This window comes from Hippopotamus amphibius, chromosome 10 (assembly GCF_030028045.1).
Source record: "Hippopotamus amphibius kiboko isolate mHipAmp2 chromosome 10, mHipAmp2.hap2, whole genome shotgun sequence".
NCBI lineage: Eukaryota > Metazoa > Chordata > Mammalia > Artiodactyla > Hippopotamidae > Hippopotamus > Hippopotamus amphibius.
In genome coordinates, this window is record NC_080195.1 from 58,505,286 (window position 1) to 58,532,751 (window position 27,466).

Genomic DNA, 27,466 nt, shown 5'->3' on the forward strand with positions numbered 1-27,466 from the left:
AACTGGTTACAATTGTGGATAAGCATCACTCTGACATTGGAGATAAGGAGATACACCTGACTGGAAGAAGATTACTTCAAAAGCATTTAGAGGCAGATGAATCTTTTTTTTTTTTTCCTTCCCAGTAAATCAACAGTGCAAATTTGGGGGCATTATGTCTTAAAGCAGCTTTAACTTACTAAAGCTTACTAGGCCTATTTGTTTTGACTACTACAACATTAACCAGCGTAACATTGTTCTGTTTGTTTCTGTATGCACTGATTCGTAATTGGTAATATTGGAGAGGAGTTGCAAGGCTGCTGGAGTAAAAGGTTTGAGTGTCTGGTTTGAGGGGTACATTTCTCTTGATCTTGTTTCCATCTTTTGCTCTGCTTTTTGGGACCCAAGGGGCACACCTAAGGAGAATCTGGGTCCTTTAGATTTTTCAGAGATGCATATACTAGACAAGCACATTTTTCTCTTATTCTATTGACTTTCATGGCGTATATTTGGTGGGTGGTTAGGCTAACAAACTCTTGGTCTCTTTATTGTCCTTCTAAATACTTGCTCTGCGTAAAAGGTCAGGGTGGGAGTTGAGAGGTTGGAGGAATGGGGTTTTGGGATGGAGGGTTTATGAGAGTGTGGAGAGAAGGTCTCATCCCGCCAAATCTAGTTTGAGAATTCTATGGTTTTTCACACCACTCACTTGACTTCTAAAATGCTGACTGTACATTGTGGTCAGACCTGAGATGAGTGCGTGAGTGTGTCTGTTTAAAGTTGTTGCCTGAAATTTCAAACCAGAAGAGTTAAGTGGAAAGAACTGAGGGCTAGCGAACATGAAATGTAAATTTTACTCTCAGCTGTGTCACCAAGTCACTTTGGGACCTCAGGCAGATCATGTAACCCTTCCGTGCTTTAGTTTTGGCTGTGTCATCAAACGGGCATTAATGTAAATGACCATCAAGAATTTCTGATGACATGAGAAAATGCTCATGTCAGTAGTAATATTAGGTGGAAAAAATAGGTTATAGACTCGATTCAGAAACTTGCCTTGTATCATCAGACTAGTAATTGTCCAGCAGAGACTCAACCCAAGGTCTCTTCAAGTATTCTGTGTCCTCAAGCACCTGATTTCACTGTCTTAATCAAATTGACTCACTGGAAGGAAAGCTTGAGAAGGGTAAGAGGGGAAATATATATAGTTTACTCTTTGGCAAGAGGCAAGATGGAACTGCTAGCTTAAAGAAAAAAAACGCGTGTTGTTTAATTTTTTTTTCCTGTTTTCAATGTTTTCTTCCCCTTGCTGGAGAGTTTTGCCTTGGGGTAGGAAACTCTTAGCATGTGGAAGAGTTTTTTCCTCCCAAACATAATCTAAATGCATAAAAATAGTCATATTAAGGTGGGTTTTTTTGTTTGTTTGTTTGTTTGTAAGTCTAAATTCCACATGTGTGGCAACTAAAGATGAGTATTTATTCGTAATTTGGTACAAATGATCATTCTAGCTCTTCAAACATGAAAGTGAATGGAAGTAAGTACCGAATTGTGATAGACGGTATAATGCTTCCCCCAAGATGTTCATGTTCTAACCTTTGAAATTTATAAATACATAGCCTTATTCAGGAAAAGATACTTTGCAGATGTGATTAAGTTAAGGATTTTGAAATGGGGCTATGATCCTGGATTACCTGGGTGGTCCAATATAACCACAAAGGTCTTTACAAGAGGGAGACAGGAAAGTTACCACCAGAGAAGATATAACAAAGGAACAGGGGTTGGAATGATGACGAGACACAGAATTCAAGTGGCCCCTAGAAGCTGGAGAAAGCAAAGAACAGATTCTCTCCATGTGTCCAGAAAGACCACAGCCCTGCCTATACCTTGATATCAGCTCTATAAGATCTCTTTTGGACTTCACACCTCTAGAACTGTAAGATAAGTAATGTGTGTTGTTTTAAGCCACTCAGTTTGTGGTAATTTATTACAGTAGTAATAGGAAAGTAATACATTTATGATACTTTTAGAGTTGTGTGTGACCCCCATTATAGACAGTAATCACACAAGAATTTTCAAGGGAAAATCTTTCATTCCAAACTTGATTCCTGAGGCTATACACCTCTTCAAACTGGAGATAACTTCTAAAAGTTATGATGACTGGGAAATTTACAGGGATGGGTCAAATATAGATAAATATCCTGTTTTGCTTTTTAAACCAAGTTTAGACAAATCAGTTTTCTTGGGCACGTTCAGTGCCTTACTGTAAAGTTTATCTGTGTACAGCAGAAGTGAGAGGAGGACCAATGAGCTGAAAGATAGCTCAATCAATCCGCTTCCTCCGTCTTTGCTTCAGTGCTTCATACAGGAAATCTATTGCTGTGTCAACTTCCAGAGAAGTCTCTTCTCTTCCAAGTTACTAATCAGGCTGAGACACATAGAGCTGAAGAAAGGGGCTAGAAGGAAAGACGTGTCGTGCTGCCAATGGGCTAAGAGGATTCAGCATCGAGAAGTCGACCAGAGGGAGCCTCACCATGTCCAGAGCTCCTTTTACACCTGTGTGGAGGAACAGAGCTGAGTGAAGGGCAGAAAAAAAAGAAAACAGAAATGCACTGCCCTTGGATAACTTCTGATCTGCAGCTACTACTGATTTTGACTCTCTTCTTAGTTGTAGGTGAGTTTGAATTCTCTTTGGGAGGCACCAGGAGCATGACTGGTGAGGAACCTGGTCTCAGATTTTCCTGAGCTTTTCTTGCCTTTCTTACGGAGCAGAGCTCGATCAATGTGATCAGAGATGTGGGGGAGGGGGGTTCCTCCTAGATATACTTCACTTTATTATTCTTATTTTCCTTTTTGTCTTACTTATTTTACTTTGTATCCCACCACACTATACGAATCTCTATAATTTGCCCCACCGCCCACTTCCTTATTCCCCCTCCCCCTTTTTTTGAGCCAGGCAGAACAACTGAATTTCTAGTAGCAATCCAAGTCATCTGACGAAAGTGGAGTTATTTTCGTTTCCCCCTCTTAAAAAAGTTAAATCATAATCCCAACCTATTTCTGTCTGTATTGTTAACATTATAATTTAGGAAAGTTTATTCCTTTCTTGTCACTTTCGATGACCAGGCACTTTTAAAAATATAATACATTCAGAATTTTGGTGGTGCGTCTGTATTTATCTTTAACATGTGTGGGCTGTCAGAGACAGGTTCTGGGTTAGAAGACACACTCTTCAACATCCAGTTTCCAGGAGTTGCGGGGAACCTGGGGGCTATTGTGGGGGTGTCCTGGTTTCACTACAGAGAGTTGGTAAGAGTAGGAGGGAGTTTTCAGGTTTCATTTTTAGTAGATAGGAACAGCTGCAAGGAAACATTTGGTTTTAAACTTTATAGTTTGGTAATTGAAAGAAGAAAAGGTATTTTTTCTCATATAAATGACTTTAAAATACTGTCTATCTTCCAGCAAAACATCTTTTTTTCTGTGTGTTAATCTTACTGTTGAGCACACATAAAGTTACGGTACTGTATTACTGTACTTTTCAATGGAGCGTTTTCACATGCTTTTTCTCCTTTGATCTGCACAGCAACCCAGTGAAGTAGGCACAGAAGACATTTCCCCATCTTACAAAGGTAGAAACTGAGGTATACAGAGATGAAATGATTTGTCCAAGGTTATGCTACTAGTATATGACAGTCATACCCAATAATAATATATATCTGTCAGAATCACTAAACATTTGAATAGGCAAATTTCCTCAATACTTTGTGAATATGCTTCTCACTAACAAGCACCATTGAGCCAATACTTAGTTATAAACTGAATAGAGTATTTACTCACTTGAAAAAAAATCAAGTGATCTGAATCTTTCAATAGTTGATATCTTGTAGTAGAAAGTTTTTACAGAAAACTGTGCAGGATCCGACTTGGCAGGGAATGTCAGCTAGGCAACGAGCTATTTATGTCAAGTTGCACTATGACTTTTGGGAAAAAGAAAAAAATCAAGATTAAAACAGAATCAATAATTTTGAATTTAATTGTTTAAAGGTTTGGATTTTAAAACTATTTCTAACCACAACTATGAGACACTACAAATATCAAACCAGCTCTAAAGTCTGTGCTTTTATAATTATAATATCAGAATATTTAGGATAAAGATATGGAAAAGCAAATTACTTTATGTGCAGTAATTTGACAGGATAAATTCACCATGAAATACTTCAGAATAATGATATGCAAAGCACTTGGGGCATGAGTTTACAACTTTATCTATTATCTTTATCTTTGTTATCTTATCTTTGTTATTAATACTGCCAAACAGAAATAACTCCCTTTATTACACAAGAGAAACTCACAAAGGAGGAATAGAGCTAATGACTTCACGGTAAAACATATTAAAAAAAAACTATTTATTTTTTTGTTTACTCATTTGCTTATAAATTCAAGCAGCGTGGTAGCAAGTAGACAAGACTGAGTAAGAAAACACTTGAGAGGGACAAAGGAAAACAGTACTATCACCCACTGCAGAGTAAAGCTCTCCAACCCTGTGTCCGGTGTCCTCCCCTCAAACTCCGTTTACCCACGCACTTCTTCCTTTTTATTTTATCTTATTGTCTTCCAGATTTTTTTTGTATGTTCAAATTATATTTTGATGTCCACATCAAAATGATTCTATCTTTAATAAAAGTCACTGATATTGAGATTATGAGTTACTGAAAAGGATTCCTCCACTGTTTTTCTTCTTTGGGCTAATTTTGACCATTTATTATTATCTTCCAGTAGGGGGCAGGGAGTAACAAGAAGAGGAGATAAAAATTAAGGCAGGGCTGTTTGGTAGCTTCAGCAGTTTTGCAAAAGACGGAAAAAGAGATTAAAAGCAATTGTGAGAAAGAAGGTGTTTGTCTTCATTAATTTCAGTCTCCTCTTCCTTTTCGAATTTGTGATAGCCATGAATTTACAAATTATAGTCATTTTTAGGTGTGGTTTATTCTAAACCTCCATGCTTAAGCGATTAATAAATGAACCAAAAGTCTTTATTTAGAATATTGATTGTATATAGAGTGTGCGTATGTGTCTGTGTGTGGGGTGTGTGTGTGTGTGTGTGTGTGTGTGTGTGTGTGTGTGTGTGTGAATAGGGCCTAAAGATGATCAGCAATCTAAATGAGAGAGATCAAGCTAAGATGAAACACATGGAGAACAGTTTAAATCAGTTAGTCTTGAAATTGTGTATGAATCTAGTAAACATCCAAAGATGGGAGAAATTATGGTGGGTTGGAGCTTTGAAGTCTTTATGGAGGAGGTGGGTCTTGAATGATAGGTTTCGATAGATGGCGAAAGGCAGGGATAGAAACTGGGAGGAGGAGAGGTGTAGCATGATCAAAGGCAAGGTGGTTCAGGGGAGAAAGAACTCTAGCTTGATGGATCAGAGATTGTTTGTTGTATGACTGAAGGAAATAAGGCTGAATGTCAGGGGTCCTTGATTGTTAAACAAAGGAACTTGGATACTGTACACTAGTCAGGGAAATAATATAATAAAACAATATTTTGGAGAAAACTGTGGCTGTGATATCTCATTGAGTGGGAGTGGCACTTGGTAAGACTTTATTTTGAAGCAGGGTTAAGAGCTCCTACTCTTTGAGTTTCCATTTTAGGAAGGCCCATGATATTACTGAGAGATATTGGTAGCTGAGAAGGGAAGTTTCTTTGCAGAGGAAGATGGTAAATTCAGTACAGAGAGGGCAAACACATAGGGTGAAGATCCCTATGGGTACTTGGAAGTATAGCCCAATCCAGGATTTGCGAATTATTCATGGATGGAGGATCCCACATAGAGAGTACACATAGAGATAAAAATAATAGAATAAACTCTAGAGATTTTTGGATTTGGGTCCTAGGAGTGATAATTAATTTTTCCCTCTCTATAACAGAGAGTAAGATCTGAGGAGAGCTGGGTAGGGAGACAATCTGCAGTGTAGATGGAATTCTTCACTTTAATGAAAGGACACAACCTTCTGAAATTGCCGTGTAAGACGAGAAGTTGGATGTAGGGATGCTAATAGGTTGAGGATAGAAATAAGAAAATCAGAACAAATGAGAGAGTTCCGCAGTAGATAAATTCCCTCCCAATGAAGTTATGAGTATTTCGGTTAATGGTGCTAGTTAAGAAAATAACTCAGTTGTCATTTGGTTTTATGTTGTATCTGAAAAATCAATCCGTATGGTGATTAAAATGTAGTTACCATCGATGTACTTTCACCTCTTCCCTCTTGATCTCATCAACATACATTTGATAATTCTGAAATGGGATTAGGGAGCAGACCTGTGGTTATGAAATGACTTGGCACTGTGTGATGCTAATCGCTCCTAAGAATCAAACCATTACTTTTTTTTTATAGTTATAAACTTTATAAATAAGTTGTTTTGAGCAGAGAATGTTTATTAGGGGGGACTCTTAGAAGAAAGAGCTGGAAAGTAGGACAAGGGAGCAGAGAGAAGTCCACCAGCGGTCTCAACCGTGACACTCTCATCTGACTCCATGGGGATCTATAGAGTGAGAGTGGCTCCAGAGAGACTGCATTGAATCAAAATAGGTGGGCTGTGCTATCATATCTCCACACCAGCCAGTGGATGTGGGCTGCGCTGGGAAAAGTCTGACATTGCGTGAGATAACTGAGGTGACCTCTGAAGGCTGCCTGCTGACAGTACCCCTAGCAGCAGGAGCAAAAAGTCATTCCTCGACCAGGCTTCTGGGTACGCATACTGTCTCCACCATAGCTGCCATTCCCAATGCTCTTCATTCCTTCCTGAACTTCTGAGTTTCTGTCTGGTGTTATTTCCCTTCAACCTAAGTAATTTCTACATCATCACTAGTAGTAGAGTTCTGCTGGTGAGGCGTCCTCATGGTTTCCTTTTATCTGAATATGCTTCATTCTTGCATATTTATTCTCGCATGTTTTTGCTGGATATAGAATTCTGGTTGACTTTTCTTTCAGTGCTTTAAAAATGTTGTTTCACCATTTCTGATGAGAAGTTGGCAGACATTCAAAACATTGTTCCTCTGACTCTAATGTCATTTTTTTGTGACCGCTTTAAAGATTTTTCTCTTTATTGTTGGTTTCTACCATATATAATGTGTCTATGTACGGTTATTTGCATATTTCTCCTGCTTGAGGATTACTGAGATTCTTGAATCTGTAAATTTATACTTTTCAGCAAATTTAAGGAAATTTTTAACCACTGTTTTCTTCAAATATTTTATCTACCAACTTTCTGTGCTACTTCATTGTGGGTCCCTGTGGCTATTATAGGTTGTTTTTGTTTTTTTTTCTCTCTCTGCTCTTCAGATTGGATAACTTCTATTGATATATTTTTAAGTTTGCTGACAATTTCCTCTCTCACTTCTGTTAAGGCCATCCACTGAATATTTTATTTCAGATATTGTATTTTTCAATTTTAGAGTTTCCATTTATTTTGTAACTTGTTTCTTTTCTTTCTGTTGAGATCTTTCTGCCTTTTCATTCATTGTGAACCTATTTTCTTTTATATCACTGAGCATAGCTTAATATCTACTTTATTATCTTTGTCTGATAATTGCAGTATCTGGGTCAATTTGAGGATGATCTCCCTTTAATTTTTTTTTTTCTCCTAAGAATGGGCCACATTTCCCTGGTTCTCTTTAGGGTGACTAATTTTATTTAGATTGTATTAGATCTTAGAGGCTATATTCTGTTATATTACTTTGTTGATGTTTTTTCCCCCAGAAAGCATTTAACTTGGTAGAACTCAAACTAAAAACTCTCTTGGGGAGTATTTTAAATCTTGGGGCTTTTACCTTTAGCTAGTTGGCTTCAAGTGTGCCCTGCCATGTGAGGCCTGGGGTGAGCCAGAGATGTGCGTACGGTTTATACACAGAATTTAGAACTCTAGCTCTCTGCCTCTCTCAATTTCAAGAGACCAAGGTTGCCCTGAAATCTGTCTTCTCATTCTTCAGAAAACTGCAGGTTTTCTATTAGAGTTTTAGCTGTCCAGTGTCATGGCAACGGCAATCTTTCCTGGGACTAGAAGTGGTAAATATGGGAAACTTTCTATCTTTCAAAGATTGAAAGAATCCTCAAGAATCTTCTTGCTTTTTCTATTTGCCAGTGGCTTCAAATATTTGTTTTTATAGTTTGTCCAGAATTTGTGGTTGTAACATGTGGAAGCGTACTTTTCCATAAACGAAGTGGAACTTTCTTCAGGTCTATGTCTTTTGAATATCATTGTGTTTTTACCAACTGATATTGATTTGGTTGGTTGTATTTTTCTGGACATTGAGATTGAATGTATTATATTATTAAATGACTTTCTGCTTTCTAAATTTCATCCATGCATTGACCGTTTTGGTGCTTTTCATTTTTCTCAATAAAATCTCACTCCCTTTTTCCTCATTTTCTGGATTCTTATATATCTCTGTATTGGATTTAAAGATCTGTCATGAGATATAATTCTAACTGCTAGCTACACCATCTTTAAGAAATTACTTGCCCCCCCCTTTAAATGGTGATTTCCTCATTTGTGAAATAAAGGAGATGCATGACAACATTGAGAAGCATTCAGCTTTCAGACAGGAAGGATTTTAGAAACCTTCAAGTTAAATTCTTTCATTTTATACATGGGCAAATAAAGCCCACAAATGACTTTAGGAAGCACTAAAGATATTACCCAACTTTTTAGTGGATGAGGTGAGCTTGGAACTCCTCCACAGCACCAAAAATAGAGGGGAAAATGGATATGGCAAATATATGTGGGAAAATCTATGATTTTCTAGATGTGATGTAGCTGAAGTAACAGCAAGCATTCAAGTGGAGAGAAGTAGCAGCTTAAGGGTTGAGATTTTTAAATAAGTCAAGGCTAACATGTGGGCTAGTTTTTCTGTCAGTCAATAAGTAAGGGGGTGTCTGGCATGTGTCAGACACTGTGCTTCATGCTGAAGATGCTTGAATAAGACGGACATAGATCCTGCTCTCATGGAGCTTAGAATCTGGTAGGAAAGGTAGATATTAAATAACTCATCACAAATAATTAAACAATATAAAATGTGTAAAGGGAAATATAGGGTGGCATGGAAATGTATAACTGGGAAGTCTGATCTGGTCTGAGGATCAGGGAAGACTGCCCTGTGGAAGTGAGGTTTAAGATGAAGAGGAGCAGGAAACAGCCAGGCAAGGAGACTTGAGGGGATGAACATTCCAGAGACTCACACAGGCTTCATGAAAAGCAGAGGGAGCTAAACTGTGACTGAAGTGGTAAAACAAGGAGAAATCAGCTGCGCCAAGTCCCAGTTCAAGTTCTGGAGGTGGGGAAAGATGGTGAGAGAAGGTGTAAAGACACGGAGGAGTAGGCGAGGCTTGGGGGAACACCTTTATTAAGGTGCCTGAGGAGACAGGCAGGCTTGCAGAGAAGGAGACAGGGAGAAGCATAGGGTAGTGGTAGAGGTGAAGGAAGGGGTTTTAGATGGAGAGAAAAATGGTATATAGCATCAAAATATGCCAAGTAACCCAGGAGCATAAGCACCGAAGAAAGGCTTAACGTTTGACTATGAAAGGCCCGGTGACCTTCAACATTGTGGTTGGAATGGAAGGGTGTAGGAGCCACAAGATTGCTGACATTTAGGAGGGAGTGGGTGGGGAGGAGATTGAGGCTGTGGGCTTAGACTACTAATTTTAGAAGTCTGGCAGCAAAGAAAGGAGAAAGGATCATAGCTAGAGGGAGAAAGCGGAATCTAATTTTTTTTCTTTCAACATAGGGGAAGCCTGAGTTGTTTTCAAACTGTGTCATTGGAGAACTGTCAGTGATCTGGTAAAGATATTTTCCCAAACATGGTATTCGCATATGTAGTTTTAAATTGTTTAGTGTTTTCTTTGTCCTTGCCATTTTGTTACTTTACCATGAAATACTATGCCATCTTTACCTATGACTTATCTATTACATAATATGAGACTAACTGGTTATATGATTTATTTTTGTGGTATTGACAATTTTTGAAAAAATGTTCAAGTAGTAAATAGTGGTAGATTTAAAATAATTAAATCTAGTTGTTTTTATTCTCCAAGAAATTGTTCCATCTGCCTTTTATTGGCTCTCTCCTAGATCTTACTCAGAGGTTGTTCTAAGCCAGTAATTTCAAGCTAGTTGCTAGACAGAGTCACCTGCAGGGCCTAAAATATTAAAGATACAGTGGTGCTATCTCAAGCCTACTTAATCAGACCTTTCAGGGCATCTGGACTTTCACAAATCTTTGCGGGTGGTTCTGATGGGAGCCAGGATTAAGAACAGTGTTTTAGGTCTTTCTTCCTCACCCAGACGATCCCTGTTCTCCCAGATCTACAGGCTGCTGTATATCAAATTCTGCTCACCTTCAGATTTACCCATCATCCAATGTGGACTTTAACTTCCCTAAATGATAAGGTTTCTGAAGGCCAACACCTTGCCTTATTCATTCTACTGTTCCCCAAGCTCTGCACAGCTCCCTGACGCTGAGTAGGTATACTCAGAAAATGTTTGTCAACCTAAACTTCTTCAAAATGTCTCTTGCATCTGTAACCACTTTTTAAATTTTATTTTATTTTTTTGACATACAATAAACTGCATATATTTAAAGTGTACAATTTGATATTTTTTCTTGTTAGTCATCTATTTTATACATATTAATGTATATATGGCAATCAAAATCTCCCAATTCATCCCACCCACCCCCTTTCCTCTCTTGGTGTCCATATGTTTGTTCTCTACATCTGTGTCTCTATTTCTGCCTTGTAAACCTGTTGATTTGTACCATTTTTCTAGATTCTGCATATATGCATTAATATATGATATTTGTTTTTCTTTTTTTCTTTTTGTTTTTCTCTTTCTCTTACTTCACTCTGTATGACAGTCTCTAGGTCAATCCATGTCTCTACAAATGACCCAATTTTGTTCCTTTTTATGGCTGAGTAATATTTCATTGTGTATATGTACCACATCTCTATCCATTCATCTGTTGATGGACATTTAGGTTGCTTCCATGACCTGGCTGTTGTAGATAGTGCTGCAGTGAATATTGGGGTGCATGTGTCTTTTTGAATTATGATTTTCTCTGGGTATATGCCCGTAGTGGGATTGCTGGGTCATATGGTAACTCTATTTTTAGGTTTTCAAGGAACCTCCATAGTGTTCTCCATAGTGGCTGTATCAATTTACATTCCCACCAACAGTGCAAGAGCGTTCCCTTTTCGCCACACCCTCTCGAGCATTTACTGTTTGTAGATTTTCTGATGATGCCCATTCTAACCGGTGTGAGGTGATACCTCATTGTAGTTTTGGTTTGCATTTCTCTAATAATTAGTGATGTTGAGCAGCTTTTCATTGCCTCTTGGCCATCCGTATGTCTTTGGAGAAATGCCTGTTTAGGTCTTCTGCCCATTTTCAGATTGGGTTGTTTGTTTTTTTGATATTGAGCTGCATGAACTGTTTATATATTTTGGAGATTAATCCTTGGTCTGTTGATTCGTTTGCAAATATTTCCTCCCGCATCTGTAACTACTCTTGCCCTTTATGCTTCTCTCTCAGAAACCAAGTGTCAGTCTTTTCAAAAGCAAATCTCCACGTTGCGTTTGTCTCCTCTCCTCCCACTGCCTCTAGGATCCTGCTATTCCAGTTAGCCTCCTTCATTCTCGTAACATCTAGTGCTCCCTCCTTCTATCTACAAGTATGCTGTGTTTTCTTCTCTTCTTAAACACCCTTTCAGTCCTCAGATTTCCACGTATTGACCCATTTCTCTCTTTCAGGTTTGACATGAAGGGATATAGCCACTGTCTCACTCCCCCATACTTTCAAGGTCAAAATTCTTGAAAGAACAAGTCTACATTTGTTGACAATTGCTTCTGCTTGGTCCCTTACAATCTGTTCTTCTCCCTCTGTACTAACACTACTCTCTTACAGCTCCTAAAGGTCTCTAATGACCTTGTTAGCAAATCATAAAGCCTCTGAGTCCTTACTTTAACACTTTTCACATATGATTTGATCTTGATTATTTCTGTCTTCAAATCTCCTCTTTCTCTGGCTTCATTTATTTTCTACTTTTCCTCATTGTTTTTGCTAACTTCACTTCCTCTAACAGATCCCTAATTTTAAATGTTTTCAAGACTCTGGTTTTGGCCTCTTCTCTAATTTCCAAATCAGAGGGCAATTTGGCAGCCCATGGGCTGGATCTGGCTTGCAGACACTTTTGACTGGCTCATGTAATATTTTTAAAAATTTGAATTAGTTGCCAATATTCTTAAATTGGGAGATTTTACTCCAAACCCCTGAGAAGCTGTCTAGGGTTGCTGTGAGGATTAAGTTAAATGATGAATATAAAGCACTCAATACTGTGTCTAAATTTTACAAACATTAAAAAAAATCGTATCTTTATTATTATTTTGTAGTTTCTGAAGCTCTTTCATAGATATTATTTTATAACATTTAATTCGCCCCTACAGATCCACTTTTTGGTTGTTTCTAGTTTTTTTTTTTTTTTCTTCTTGGAATTAAAAACCATGCTGGAATTAATATCTTAGAACATAATGCATACCTTGGAGATATTGTGGGTTCAGTTCCAGGCCACCACAATAAAGTGAATATCGCAATTGAGTCACACAAACTTTTTGGTTTCCCAGTGCATATAAAAGTTATGTCTACACTTTACTGTAGTCTATTAAGTGTGCAATAGCATTATGTCTAAAAAACAATGTACGTACCTTAATTAAAAACACTTTATTACTAAAAAATGTTAACCATCATCTGACAACACAGGGTTGCCACAAACCTTCAATTTGTAAATAACGTAGTAAAGTGAAGTGCAGTAAAAGGAGCTATGCCTGTATCTTTGAGTATTTGATATGCATATATATTCACTATCTGTCCATTGAACACACTGACCCTTGTGATCACTGATACACATTTGTACAACATCTGCCATGAGCTAGGGAACAAATCTATCTTCATTTACTGGTTTTGGACTATGTGATGGTAACTGCCTCAAAGAAAAATTAGCCCAACCATATGGCTTTTATTAATACTGTGTCCTAATGAAATGATGTAGACTTTGTGACTATCGTCGCACACAAAAATATTAGTCCCAGCAATGTGGATTTTATTAGCATTGTGTCCTATCCTATCCTATCCTAGTTAGTTCCCCTAGTATCATTTATCAATGATATAAATAATCATCCTTCCCCTTACGAATTTGAATGACCACTGTTATCAGATACCAAATTCCCGTATGTGTAGATAAAGCAGCTGAGGTTCAGAGAGTAATCTGTGTAAGATTACAAAGGTAATAAATGAAAGAGCCAAAATGTTACTTGATTTTCTTACTCTAATTTTGGTGTTCTTTTCTATTTTTATTTATACTAAAACTTTGGATTTTTACACAGTATTTTGTTTATTGAACACCTAATTAGGTGTTGTCTGCTACTAAATTAATGTATCTTAAAATGTAAATCACTTCCACAAATTAAAGTGTAAGAACACAAAATATATATGGTGATACGAGGATCAATTGTTGACATTATTATGTTAAAAAAAAGTTAGTATTCTTTTGTTTCTTTGTACTTATTTTAATTTTCTTGTATAGTGACATATATAATATATATAGCAGAGTGCATGGTATATGCACATTTTAAAGAACAATTATCCAGTGGATATCTATATAAATTAAGACATAGACTATTGCCAGTTCTTTCCCAATTATAGCTCCCAGCCTTTGCTCTATGGGTAGCCATTATCTTTTGGGATAATCATTCTCTTTGGGATATAATCATTCCCTGTTTTTCTTTACATTCACCATGTGTGTGTGTAGTTCCTAACAATAAAATTTATTTTGCTGGTTTTTTGGTATTGTGTATAAATGAAATCATACTAGGTATATTATTTTATAACTATTTTTATTTACTCAGTATTATGTTAGAGATTTATCTGTATTTAAGTTTGTAGTTGAAGTTCATTAATATAAATAATTTTTATCATAAAGTTTCAGATGTTTGCAAAATAGTTTTTTACCCTGGAAAAATGCTGGTGCAGAAATAACAAACGTGATTTAAAATAAGAAATTTCTTATTTTGCATGTCGGTTTCTTTCCTTTTGGGAAGCAAGGATCATGATAATTGACATATTAAGCTATGAGACATATGAAGGAGATAGTTTTAATTTTAAATAACATGTTTCATCTTATATTGCCAAAATGGCAAACGTTTACTTTTCTTTTCTCTTCTCCTTCCATAGGAAAATACATTTGTCTCAGAGAAAAAATTCTGAAATCATTATGGGAGACTAGATTAATAGCAAAAGTGGAAACTATCTTTTTTTTAGCCCCGGTCTTTCTTCAGATCCTAGTGTATTCCCTCCAGATACGTGTTCTCTGCACATAAAAGTACTTCTATTTGGAATGTTCTCCTCTCATTTTCTTTCTTATTATCAGCTTCTTGTTCACTGGGGCTTGTATTAATTACCTATTGCTGCATAATAAATTATCCCCAAACAAACATTTATTTTCTCACAGTGACACAAGAGTGAGCAAGAGAGAAAACACCAGGACAGAAGCCACAGTCTTTTGTTAACTTGATCTTGGCACTAAAATTCTGTCACTTCTACTGTATTCTGTTTGTTAGAAGTGAGTTAGTAAGTCCAACCCACACTCAGGAGGAGGGGATGTTACAAAGATATGAACACCAGGAAGGAAGAACAGTGGGAACCGCCTTAGAGGGTGCCTACCACACCTCAGTACTAGGATAAGTTACTCAAGCTACACTTTATATACTTTTCATTTACTGCTATTGCAGTTTCACATAATTATTTGATTATTTGATTAATGTGTATTGTTCCCATTAGATTGAAAGCTCCATGGTATTTATTGAGTGCCTAGCTGTTGTAATTGAATAAATAAATATTATTAATGCAGTTTCCAGCTTCCCTCCACCAGTCCAAAAGCTCTAATATATGTGATAGGTGGTCACTAAGATACCATCTTAATGAAAACTACTAGTGAAAGACTGATCATCATCTTAGAAGGCGGGAAAAACCCATTTCCTTTACTTCCAAAATTTCTCGTAAAATTAGTGCATTACTTTTCAGGTAGCTTTAGTAGAGAAATAGATCACATGAGTCTGTTATTCCAACCATTCCTGTTTGCTATTTAGAAAAAAACAAAATTGGGGGGAAAATTGGCTATGCTTTTAACTATTCTTACAGGGGTAGTAGTACTTTTTAAATTATATATCAGAAATAAAATTGTAAATTAGGCTCCCTTCCCCAAAGTTACAAAGTTTATGGATTTTCTGGCTGACTGTCATGGACTTCCACTAGTTCCCAGTGTGAAAATCATTGCATTAGAGGCAGAAATATAATTAGGCTATTTGGATAACAATTCATCTTATTTTCAGGACCTCTAAAAAAGACAATTCAATGTCTCTTCTTGATTGAATACATCCATAACTCTACAAACTGTTGGGAAATAATACTTTTACGTCTAACCTACATTCACAATATGCAGTTTTACAAAACATAGTGCAAACATACTAACTAAAATGTTAAGGTTGATATTTTAAGATTTCTGAAGCCAGAAAATTATAGTAAAGTTTTATATACTGTATTGCCTTCACCATACTGGTGATTAGAAAAGTTACGTGCTCAGTGTACCTAAATAGAGTTGTTCTGGCAATGTAATTTTAATTTCCGGGTCTTTGCATGATTAAGATCTCAGTCTCAGAGTTGCATTTATTTTAAATGAAACTTGAATCTTTAGAAGACATGTTTGGTTTCTTTTTTACTGGGTTTAAAACCTCAGTTTGTAATGTTCTTTGGATACCTTTCACTAGTTATTCCTTACTTATTAAGTAAGAATGAAGGTCTGTGTTTTGCAGTGGGGAGAACTAGAGTATATAAATTCATTTAATTATTTAAAATGATTCAGGAAAGAAGTAGAATAGGAAATAAAACTCGTATCCCTCATATTTTCCCGCCATTGTTTGATCCAAAATGGTCCAATTCTGTATTTGTTATGATAACTTGCAGAGTTTTGAAGTTTGAAAGCTTGACACACCAAATGAAAAATGAAATAATTCTATTATTTGGTTTTCCTTGTGCAAAATATCAGAGTATTCCCACAGATTTCAGTGTACTGAAATATAGTCAATGTATTTCAATGTATTCTATGTTCCTTTTTTTAAAGTATTGATACTAAGTTCATCAAATGTTAAATAACAATAAAGATGACAAGTAAAGATGTAAAGACCATAATAAGCAATAAGAATGACTTCTAATTAGTTCAATAGTAGCATAGAAGCCTCAATTTCTGGAGAAAAATATCAAAAGAAATGTAAAAATAAAGCTATTTTACATTATTCTCTTTTACAGTTATATGATCATTTTATTAGAGCATAGCCAAATATTTTAGGCTACAGTTTTGCTTCAATGTTAGGATTCTTTTAGCTTAAAATTCATTTGATCAGAATCCTTACTGCTTGTTTGTATTCTCCCAAAACCCCTGCCATTGAATGAAAGGGCAGAAAATCTTTACCTTTTTGTTTCCCATCTTTATACATTAGAAATAATAATCTAAGCCACTATATTGACTAAGTGTGGCATGATCCATGTTCTAGTTTGGTTAATAACAGTTACTGAACCAGGGGTTTTTATTGGAAATGGTGACATATCAAAAATGCCTATCTCTAACTTTTTTAGTCAGTAGAGCCCAACAGAGCACAGGATTTTACAATAGATAAAAACTGTTAAATAGCACAAGAAAACCACGTGCTGTTTCTGAGAGCCTCTCTCACTCACTGGAGGAAGCCTTTGGAGAATGGGTTTGCACAGTCACGCCTGTAGAATGTCTATTGTGTGGGTGGTATGTGCTTGCTCAGGCATATGACACTGACGATTTGGGAAAGGAAACTCAAAGTGAGTGCTCAAAGTGACTAAGAAGTTTCGTTAGTAGTCAAATCACGAAACAATCTTCTACTGATGATTTTGACTTAGATGGAAAAGTTTTTTTGAAACATTATTTTCAGCGTCAAGTGTTTTTCATGTGTATTTTCTTCTGTGTTTATTTGTGTAGATGCAAGTTCTATTATTATGTGTGTTAAAACCTGATGTTTCTGATATTATTTTTAATTAAATAGAGAGAATTTATGTATAATTAACTGTGCCTATTTAAAAGGTACAATTTGATGAGGTTTGACAGTTGTATATACCTGGGGTCATTATCACAAACAAGATACAAAACATTTCCATCATCCCCAAAATATTCCTTAGTGTATGAGTGTGAGTCAAAAATTATCGGCACTCCAGTTATATTTAAACTTCTGTTGGCCAAACTGTCTTATCAGCGCTTTCCATCCAAGGCTCTGTCTCCCCAGTCACTGCTGTGTAGGTATGAATGTGTTACACCAGTTCATTTATAACTGTGGTGTGAGCAAAAATGGGTGCCCCACTTGTGATTTGCACGAAAGAAGAGTCACATGCAGTGACTCGTTTTTGTGGTCTGAGGGTGTACCTGGTGCCGTTATTTATCGAAGCCTTTGTGCGCAGTGTGGAGAAAGTGTTTTGTCGCAAAGAAGTGTGTATGAATAGATAGAGAAGTCCAAGGAAGGTTGCACAAGTGTTAGCCATCAAGAAGGAGCTGGACACCTGTCCACATCCACAGCTGATGACAACATTGAGCGTACACAAGAAATGATTCTGTTGTATAGACAAGTTACAGTGAATTATGTGGCAAATCATTTGCAAATCAACCATGGCTTTGCCTATGAAACAATCCACCACAGACTTAGGTTTTAAAGAGTTGTGCTGAAGCCTAAACTTCAGATTAACTGCAGAGGACTGTTATCCAAAAATGCAACCAAAAAAAAAAAAATGTGATCTTGCGTGACAGTGCACGTCCTCACACTTTTGCTCACACGGTCGACTATCTGCAAAAATTTTGTTTTGAGGAGTTAAAGCATCCTCCCTATAGTCCTGATCTTGCTCCATTAGCCTTTCACCTGTTTGGTCCCCTGAAAGCAGCCCTATGAGGACGAAGATTCACTTCTGATGAAGTGAAGGTGGTGGTGCATTCATGGCTCGCAGCTGAGCCTAAAACATTTTTTAATGAGGGAATACAAAAGCTTGTTAACAGATGGACAGAGTATATCGAAAAGCAAGGAGATTATGTCGAAAAATGATGTATTTGTCTTTTCTAAAAGTTAATGAAAATAAATTCTACAGCCAGAGTGCAGATAATTTTTGACTCACCCTTGTCTTGGTAGTCCATCCTTGTCTTTATTCCCATCATCTCTAGGCAACTGCTGATCTGCCATTTGTCACCATAGATTAGTTAGCATTTTATATTAGTAGTACTCTTTTGCCTAGTGTGTAGCATGTACTCTTTTGTGCCTTATTTCACTCAAGGGAATGATTTTGAGATTCATCAATGTTGTGTGTGTTCCTTTTCATTGCCAAATAGTATTCCATTATGTGGATAATTTATCTATTTGTTAATTGGTATTTGGGTTGTTTCTAGCTTTTGATTATTGAATAAAGCTGTTATAAACATTCATGGACAAAAGTCTTTGTGTGGACATAGGCTTTTATTTCTCTTGGATAAACACTTAGGGTTAGAATGGTGAGGTGATGTGTAGGCATATGTTTGACTTTAGAAAAAAATACTGCCAGAAATTTTCTAGTGCAGTTATACTCTTTTACATTCCCACTGATAATGTGTGAGAGTTCCAACTGCTTCACTTTCTTGCCAATATATATTATCAGTCTTTTTAACTTTAGCCTTACCTATAGGTGTGTAATCATTATCTCACTGTGATTTAAATCTGTATTTCCTCTGTGATTACTAATGTTGAACATCTTTTCATGTATTTATTGGCAGTGTGAATATCTTTTTGGTGAAGTGTCTGTTCAAGTCATTTGCCTGTTTTTTAACATTGATTTTTACCATTAATGAATTGTAAAAGTTCTTCTCATATTCTACATAGCAGTCTATTGTTAAATACATATATTATAAATACTTTCTCCTAATCTGTGGTTTACCTTTTCATTTTCTTAATGTTCTTTTTCAAAGAGAAAAAGTTTTAAATTTTGGTAATCTCCTGTTTATCAAGTTTCATTTCATGGTTTGTTATTTTTGTATTATAAGAAATTTTTGTATATGCCAGTGTCACAGAGATTATCTCCTGTGTTTTCTTCTAGAAGTATTACAGTCTCAGCTTTTTTACATTTAAGTAAATAATCAAATTTTTTGTGTATGGTTTTAGGTAGTGGTTAAAGTTCTTTTTTTCTCTTACATATGGATATCTAGCTGTTCCACCATCAGTTGTAAAAAACACTTTTCTTTTCCTTTTAAACTGCCTTAACACTTTTGGTGACAATCAATAGACCACAAATGTGTGAGTCTATTTCTAGACTCTCTATTCTGCTCTGTTGAAGTATGTGCCTATCCTTTAGCCAATGCCAGACTGCCTTGATTAGCGTAGCTTCAGAGTAAAGCTTGAAATTAGGTAATATAAGTCTCCCAGTGTTACTCGTTTATTAAATGTTGCTGTGGCTAGTCTAGGTTTGCATTCACATATAAATTTAAGCTTCTTAATTTTCACAGAAAAGGCTACTAGGTTTTAATTAAGACTGTGTTGAATCTGTAGACCAGTTTGGGGAGAGTTGACCCCTTGAGTCTTTCCATCCAAGAACAAGGTATTTACCTCCATCTGTATAGGTATTCTTTAATTTATCTCAGTAATGTTTTGTGGTTTTCAGTGTGTGAGCCTTGTGTATCTTTTGTTAAATTTATTCCTAAGTTTTTTCTTTTGCATTATTATAAATAGAATTGATTTAAAAATTTTATTTTCTAATCATGTGTTGCTAGTATATAAAAATATAATTGTTTTAAAATATTATTAGCATTTTTATACTATGACTTTGCTAATTTCAATTAATTCTAGAAGCTTGTTTTATAGATTTCTAACAACCATGTCATCTGCAAATAAAGACAGTTTTATGTTTTTGTTTCTAATCTATATGCCTTTTTTCCCCCTTGCTTTATTGCAATCGCTAGAACCTATAGTACAAAATTGAAAAGTACTAAGAGCAGAAACTCTTGCTTTGTTCTTGATTTTAGAGGGGGGATATTTCATTATTAAGTATGATGTTAGCTATGGGATTTTCACAGATGCTCTCTAACAGTATGAGGAAGTTTACTTCTATTCCTAGAGTTTTAAAATTCATGAATGAGTGGTGAGTTCTGCCAAACGCTTTTACTACATCTGCTGAAATGATGATATGTTTTTTCTTCTTTATTCGGTTAATGTGGTCAATTTCATTGAGTATTCAGTCAACATGCATTCTTGAAAGAAACCTTATATGATCATGTTGTATTACAAGTGCTAGATTTGATTTGCTAATATTTTGTGAAAATTCTTTTTGTGTCTTAAAGTGTATAAGGGTTACTGGTCTGTCATTCTTCTTATTTGTAATATGTTTGCCTGGTTTTGGTGAACAGTTTATTCTACCCTCGTAAAATGAGTAGGGAAGTGTTCCCTCCTTGTGTATTTTCTGAAGGGTTTTGCGTATGGAACCGATATTACTTGTTTATGAAATGTTTGCTTAAATTTGTCAGTGTAGCCAATTTGATGGCAAGATTTTTATCAACAAATTTAATTTCTTTAATAAATATGAGGCTCTTTAGATTATCAGCTTAATCCAAAACGAGGTTTGAAAGCTGTCTTCCAATGAATTTGTCCATTTCATCTGTTGTTGAATTTGATTAGCATATAGTAGTTAATATTTGCTTGCTGTTTTTTTTCAGGAATGTGTAATAGTATCTATGTTACTGTCCCTTCTTTCATTCCTGAAATTAGAGATTTGTGTTCTGTTTTTTTCTTTATAAATCTGGCTATTGGTTTATAAATACTGAAGAACTTTTCAAAGAACCAGTTTTTGTTGTTGTTGTTGTTGTTTTGGCTGTACCACAGCTTGCAGGATCTTAGTTCCCTGACCAGGGATTAAATCTGGGCCCTGATAGTGAAAGCTCCAAGTCCTAACCACTGAACTGCCAGAGAACTCCCAAAGAACCAGCTTTTGATTTTGTTAATTTTTGTCTTGATCGTTTTCTGTTTTGTTGATTTCTGCTCTTCCTTTTTAACATTTTCTTCGTTCTCTTTTGTTTTCAGCTTCTTTAGGTGGATTTTAGATATTTCTTGTTTTGTAATTAGTATTTAAAGCTATTAATTTTTCTGTAAGCATTGCTTTAGCTGCATATCACAAAATTTGATACTATATATACTTTTATCTGTCCCATTTCTTTCACTTAACAATATGTCCCGGAGATCACTCCATAATAGTTTATAAAGATATCCCTCATTCTTTTTAAGAGTTTCATTGTATTTCATTTTGTGGAGGTACCATAATTTAGACAACTAGTTCCCCATGGGTGGCTATTTGGATTATTTCTAAAAGTCTTGCTATTACAATGTTGTAATGACTAGTCCTCTATATACATTTTGCATATTATTGCCTGCATATCTTTGGGATAGATGCTGAGAAGTGATATGGCTGAGTCAAAAGGAAAATGCATATGTAAATTTGTTAGTTATTGTCAAATTTTCCATTATCAAAGCAGTAATACTTTACATTCCCGCCATCAGTATATTGGCATGCCCATCTCTCTACAGTTTTTCAAACAGTATGTTGTCAAACTTTGGGGTTTTGATGATCTTATAGGTGAGAAATGGCATTTCTGCATAGTTTTACTTTGCATTTCTTTTACCATAAGTGATGTTGAACTTCTTCCTAAATGACTAAGAGACATATATACTTCTTTTTCTGTAAACTAACTGTCCATATCTTTAGTCTGGCTTGCTATAGGGTTGTGTTGACCTTTATTTTTAACCCAGCTTGAGCCAGCCACATGCCAGGGAGCTGTGCAAATCACCCTTTTAAGCACTGAGGATGAAGAATGAACAACATAGATGAAAATCCCTGCCCTCCTGGAGCTTGTGAGGGAGTGGTGGGTTTGGCCCATGAATTTTGGCAATTGTCTCAAATCTCCCTCCTTAGCTTAACTATTCCCTCGCAGACCCAAAATTCATAATGCTTGTACCCAAGTGCCGTTATAATCCTGATTCTATAACTTGCCTTTTGATGTGCTCTTTCAGACCTTTGTCTCTCAATGTTTCTACAGAAACATGGCTTGGACTTTCTTCTCTAATTCTCTCAATTTGGGTTAATTTGGGCAGCGTGTTTATCCTGGTATATTTGCTAGGATCCAACCCTTGGTTCTTATGCACTGCAGTAAAAACTCAACACAAGAATAATTGGGCAATTGGAGTAGCTTCCAAGCTGGTTGGCCTTGGCCAAATTGCTTCATCATTGTGTATCTATATTTCTTTATCTGTAAAAAGAGGATGATAATACCTGTCAATGTGGAGAGACTGAAATGAATAACACATGCAAATTACCAAAAATCTGTTCCTAATGTGTTCAAAAATTATTATTTATCAATGTTTTATAAAAGCAAATGGTAGCTAAGGGTAGTGTATTAAAAATTTCTCCAGAAAAATACTGTACATTGAATCTTACTATAAAATATTTCTCTTTGCTAGCCAGATACATCCACTGTAGATGCATTAGAAGTGTATTATTTCCTTGTGAACACTTTTAGGAATGATGTGTCTTCCACAGTTAGAGCCTGCCAATATCCAGCCTCAATTCTAATCACACATCCAGTTTTTCTCACATAATGGCAATACTGAATTATGTGTAGTTCTTTGAAAATCCCATGGCTTCATGTCTTCTTCTAAATGTCCTTCTTTGTGCAATTATCTTTTTCCTTCTATCTTCCTGGAAAACTCATCTTCTAAGATCCAGCTCAAATATCATCTATTATAGGGAGTCTTTCCTAACCTCTTACCCCTGCACTCTTAAAATTAAACATCTCTCCTTTTTAACTTCTGGACATTATGTATACTTCTATCATCACACCAAAAACTTTATGTTATTATTGTTTACATAGCTAATTTCTTGCTTGGACCTTAGGCTCGTTGAGAGAAGAGGGTATTGTTTATTATGATGTCTTTATGCCTAGTGAGTACTTTGCCAGGAGTTGATACTCAAAAAATGCTTACTCTCACTTAGAACTTGCCTTATAAAATTTGAACTTAATAGACAGTTATCTATATGATGTGGTTTCAACAATGTTTAGGAAACTCCTTTTTTGTTCTATACCAGCATCCAATCAACACATTACTACTAAACTTCTTCTACCTCATCACTGGTGCCTGCAAATTCTGTACCAGAGAGTAAAACACTTTTTCACAACTGGAGATAGATTAAATGCATATAAGTCTGGGAGAAGAAATACTCTGACTTGAATATAAAGACAGGAACATTGTGAGGGGCACTCTGGGCCTAAAGTAGGGATATGCCAAACAGGTAGGGAGATCAAGTCAAAGGTTCATACTGGGACAAAATTTTCTGAGACTTTCGCTTGCTTGTCATAATTTATGTATTTATTGGCAACAGCAACCCTAAAATAGCCTGAAGAATGTGAAAAGATGTGATTTTAGATAGGAGTCAGAAATACTAATGCATATTTCCATCTTTATCCCATATGTCTTTGCAGAATGCATAAGTACAGGAATGGAAGTTCTCGTTACATCAAACAACTCATTAATGCAGTCGATGGGCAAGGACAATGGCAGTTGGGGTAATGCTCACCTTTTAATGATAATTCTAATAGAAGAATGCTTCATGCTTATATACTTTTTATGTATAGTTTTATTTTTTATCCCAAGGTAGGTGTATTAGTCAGAGTTCCTGAGAGAAACAGAATAGGATGTACGAGGGTGAGTCAAAAATTACCCGCACTCTGGTTATATTAAAACTTCTGTTGCCCTCACTGTCTTGACAGAGCTTTCCATTCAAGGCTACTGTCTCCCCAGTCACTGCTGTGCAGGTGTGAATGTGTTACATCAGTTCATTTGTAACTGCGGTGCTAGCAAAAATGGGTTCCCCACTTGTGATTTACACGAAAGAAGAGCAGTGTGCAGTGATTCGTTTTTTTTGTGGTCTTGAGGGTGTACCTGGTGCCGTTATTTATCAAAGACTTTGTGCGCAGTATGGAGAAAATGTTTTGTCATGAAGAAGTGTGTGTGAATGGATGGAGATGCTTATTGAAGAGCTGAAGAGCTGAAGCCTAAACTTGGGATTAAACGCAGAAGACTGCTATCGAAACACGTTGTGATCTTGCATGACAATGCACGTCCTCACACTTCTGTCTGCACAGTCAACACTCTGCAAAAACTTTGTTTTGAGGTGTTCAAGCATCCTCCCTATAGTCCTGATCTTACTCCATCAGACTTTCACCTGTTCGGTCCCCTGAAAGCAGCCCTGTGAGGACGAAGATTCACTTCTGATGAAGAGGTGAAGACAGTGGTGCATTCATGGCTCACGGCTCAGCCTAAAATATTTTTTTAATGAGGTAATATGAAAGCTGGTTGGCAGATGGACAAAGTGTATTGAAAAGCAAGGAGAGGACCTCCTAGATGGCGCAGTGGGTAAGAATCTGCCTGCCAATTCAGGGGACACAGGTTTGATCCCTGCCCCAGAAAGATACCACATGCCGTGGAGCAACTAAGCCCATGTGCCACAACTATTGAGCCTGTGCTTTAGAGCCCATGAGCCACAACTATTGAGCCCATGTGCCGCAACTACTGAAGCCCATGCTCCTGGAGCCTGTGCTCTGCAGCAAGAGGGGCCATGCAATGAGAAGCCCGCGCACCACAAGGAAGAGTATCCCCCACTCACTGCAACTAGAGAAAGCCCGTGTGCAGCAACGAAGGCCCAATGCAGCCAATAAAATAAATAAATAAATTTATTAAAAAGAAAAAAGAAAGAAAAACAAGGAGATTATGTCAAAAAATGATGTATTTGTCTTTTCTAAAAGTTAATGAAAATAAATTCTACAGCCAGAGTGTGGATAATTTTTGACTTACCCTTGTATGTGTGTGTTAGGCATACATCCTGTAGAGAGAAATACTGAGAAATATGGGGGTGGTGGGGGAGGGGAGGGAGAGAGATTGCATTACTTTAAGGAATTGGCTCACATGTTTGTGGAGGCTTGGCAAGTCCAAAATATGTAGGGTAGGCCAGCAAGCTAGAGACCCCGGGAAGAGCTGCAGTTTGAGTCTCAAGGCAGGCTGCTGGTAGAATTCCCTTTCCCAGAAGGTTAGTCTTTTTCTATTAACACCTTCAACTGATTGGATGAGGCCCACCTACATTATGGAAGGTAATTTACTTTACTCAAAGTCTACCGATAAAAAATACCTTCACAGAAAAATCTAGAATTCTGTTTGACCAAATGTCTGCGTACTGTGGGCTAGCCAAGTTGTCTCATAAAATTAACCATCACAGTAGAAAGAAATGAGGAAGAAAGAGGGATGAACTATTATTCTCAATTCTGGTTCCAAAATTCTTGAGAAAGTACACTGATTTGTCAGCTGTGTGAGGTGCCCACCACTGGACCAAACAATTTTTTTTTTTTAATTTTTTTGGGGGTACACCAGGTTCAATCATCTGTTTTTATACACATATCCCCGTATGGACCAAACAATTTTAATCAGGTGGTGGCATCTGGAAAAAGGACTATAATCAGCCCAGCTCATGTGAGGTGCCCATGATGGACCAATCCATTAAGGCTAGGGGAAGGGATGGCAAAGGGTTATCTTGTACAAAATAGTTTCAAGTATAAAATGAGATGTCACATAAATGGGAAATCATTGATTAACAGCTTATAAATATAATTTTCAAATGTTAACATGTTTTTCCATATAGTGATGGAACAGCTTCTAATTTCTGTTTTCTCAAGGATTTTTGTGTAATTTTAGGTATGGTTCATTGATTTTCTATTATGTTGTATACAAGCTCTTATGGAGAAATAGTGCTTTTCACTCCATTTAAGTATTTAAAATTGACTTCATCTACTTTCCTCTGAATATTTTCTAGCTTCAACAATTATTTCTTCAACTGCGGACAGAAAGCAGAGCACTATAACACCTCTTGCAGAAGGTAGTATGCTTTTTTTTTTTTTAGGCCAGTTCTGAAGCATGGAATGTTGAACTTCTTTAGAAACAGTCGATGGGCTGGACTGAGTGCCGGCCTTGCGCCCAGTTGAAGAATATGGTGATCTGAGTGCTGTGGGATGAGGGACCTGAGTGACCCCGCCCATCCTCCCCTAAAGCAGTGCAATTCCCCTGGAAGACTGTGGAGCTTTCTCTGTCAGGCACTGGGCTGGGCTTTGTGGGGACATAAACATGAGCAAGACTATCAGAGAGCCCCAGGGAGCTCAGTTTTGTGGGGAGCACCCAGACAGGAGCACAGCCATCACACAGGCAGAGGAAGTATGCTCTCACGCCGAGTGTACCAGGAGTGTAGAGAGGGAGTGACTAAGCACCAAGGCTTAGGGAAGGCTTCACAGAGGATGTAGCACATGAATGAGGTCTTCAAAGAAGTATTTTAATAGAAAAAGAGCATTGTGTAAGGCATCCCAGACTGTGAAAACAATGTGAGAAATGACATAGCGATGGAATTGTGCTTGGTGGTTTTTTTTTTTCTGCAGTGTGGGGACAGTGTACTGGGTGATACGATTGCAAAGTGAGTCAATGTGACAAAGAGGCCTTTCAAAGCGAATAAGAAAACATTTAAACTCATTCTCCAGGCAGTGAGAGATCTCTGGAGGGTTTAGAGTTGAGGGAATCACATCTGTGTTGTAGAATGATGTACTGGCTGCAATGTAAGGTATGGACTAAAGGGAGAAGAGTTTGGAGACAGAGACAGAAGTTAGGAGGCTTTTGCAGCAATCCAGGTGCATGGCGATGGGGACTTAATGTAGGGTATGGTTGTGAGAAAAGAAAGGAAATACCCCATAACTAATAAGAATTTGTCTGTTGCGTAAGATTGGATGAGACTGAAAGATGCTATAGGACAAGGATTGCAGAAAAGATGGGATGTGACTGCCAGTTTGGAAGCAAAGATAAGAATCTATTATCTTCTCAGTGAGGCAAGAAGTGAAATCACCTAGCTAATCACAGGAGCATATGGAGAATATATTTGTCAGACAGGGGTCGTGGAGGTACTGGCCGTTGGTAAATTATCACAACAGGTAAGAAAAAGGAAAGAAGAGGATGAAGAAAGGGGGAAAGAAGAGGATGAAGAAAGGGGGAAAAAATAACAACATAAGAACTGTCATTATAGGTGAAGGGTGATTGACTGAAATTTACAGAATGGAGGAAAGTGAAAGAACACAGAATATCTGCAGTGCTTGGAATCCTTACCTTTGGAGTTATTTCTTTGAATACTGTGCCCCTGTTCAAATGCATGTTTATTTGATCAGCAAGAACTTTCTTTTACAAAAATAGAGTAAGATATTGAGGATAAATATTAGGCAGAACATTAAAGCCTTATACTG

At 36.8% G+C, this 27,466-nt stretch overlaps 1 protein-coding gene across 1 annotated transcript in view; it reads left to right on the top strand.

The window, feature by feature from the left end:
• The first annotated feature begins 2,350 nt into the window (after positions 1 to 2,350).
• Positions 2,351 to 27,466, top strand: part of CD200R1 (CD200 receptor 1) — a 34,947-nt gene continuing 9,831 nt past the window's right edge. Inside the window, 3 exon segments of the mRNA XM_057697066.1 lie at positions 2,351 to 2,644; positions 23,624 to 23,707; positions 26,005 to 26,067. Of these exon segments, the coding sequence (XP_057553049.1) occupies positions 2,578 to 2,644; positions 23,624 to 23,707; positions 26,005 to 26,067 (214 nt within the window). The 5' untranslated portion in view covers positions 2,351 to 2,577.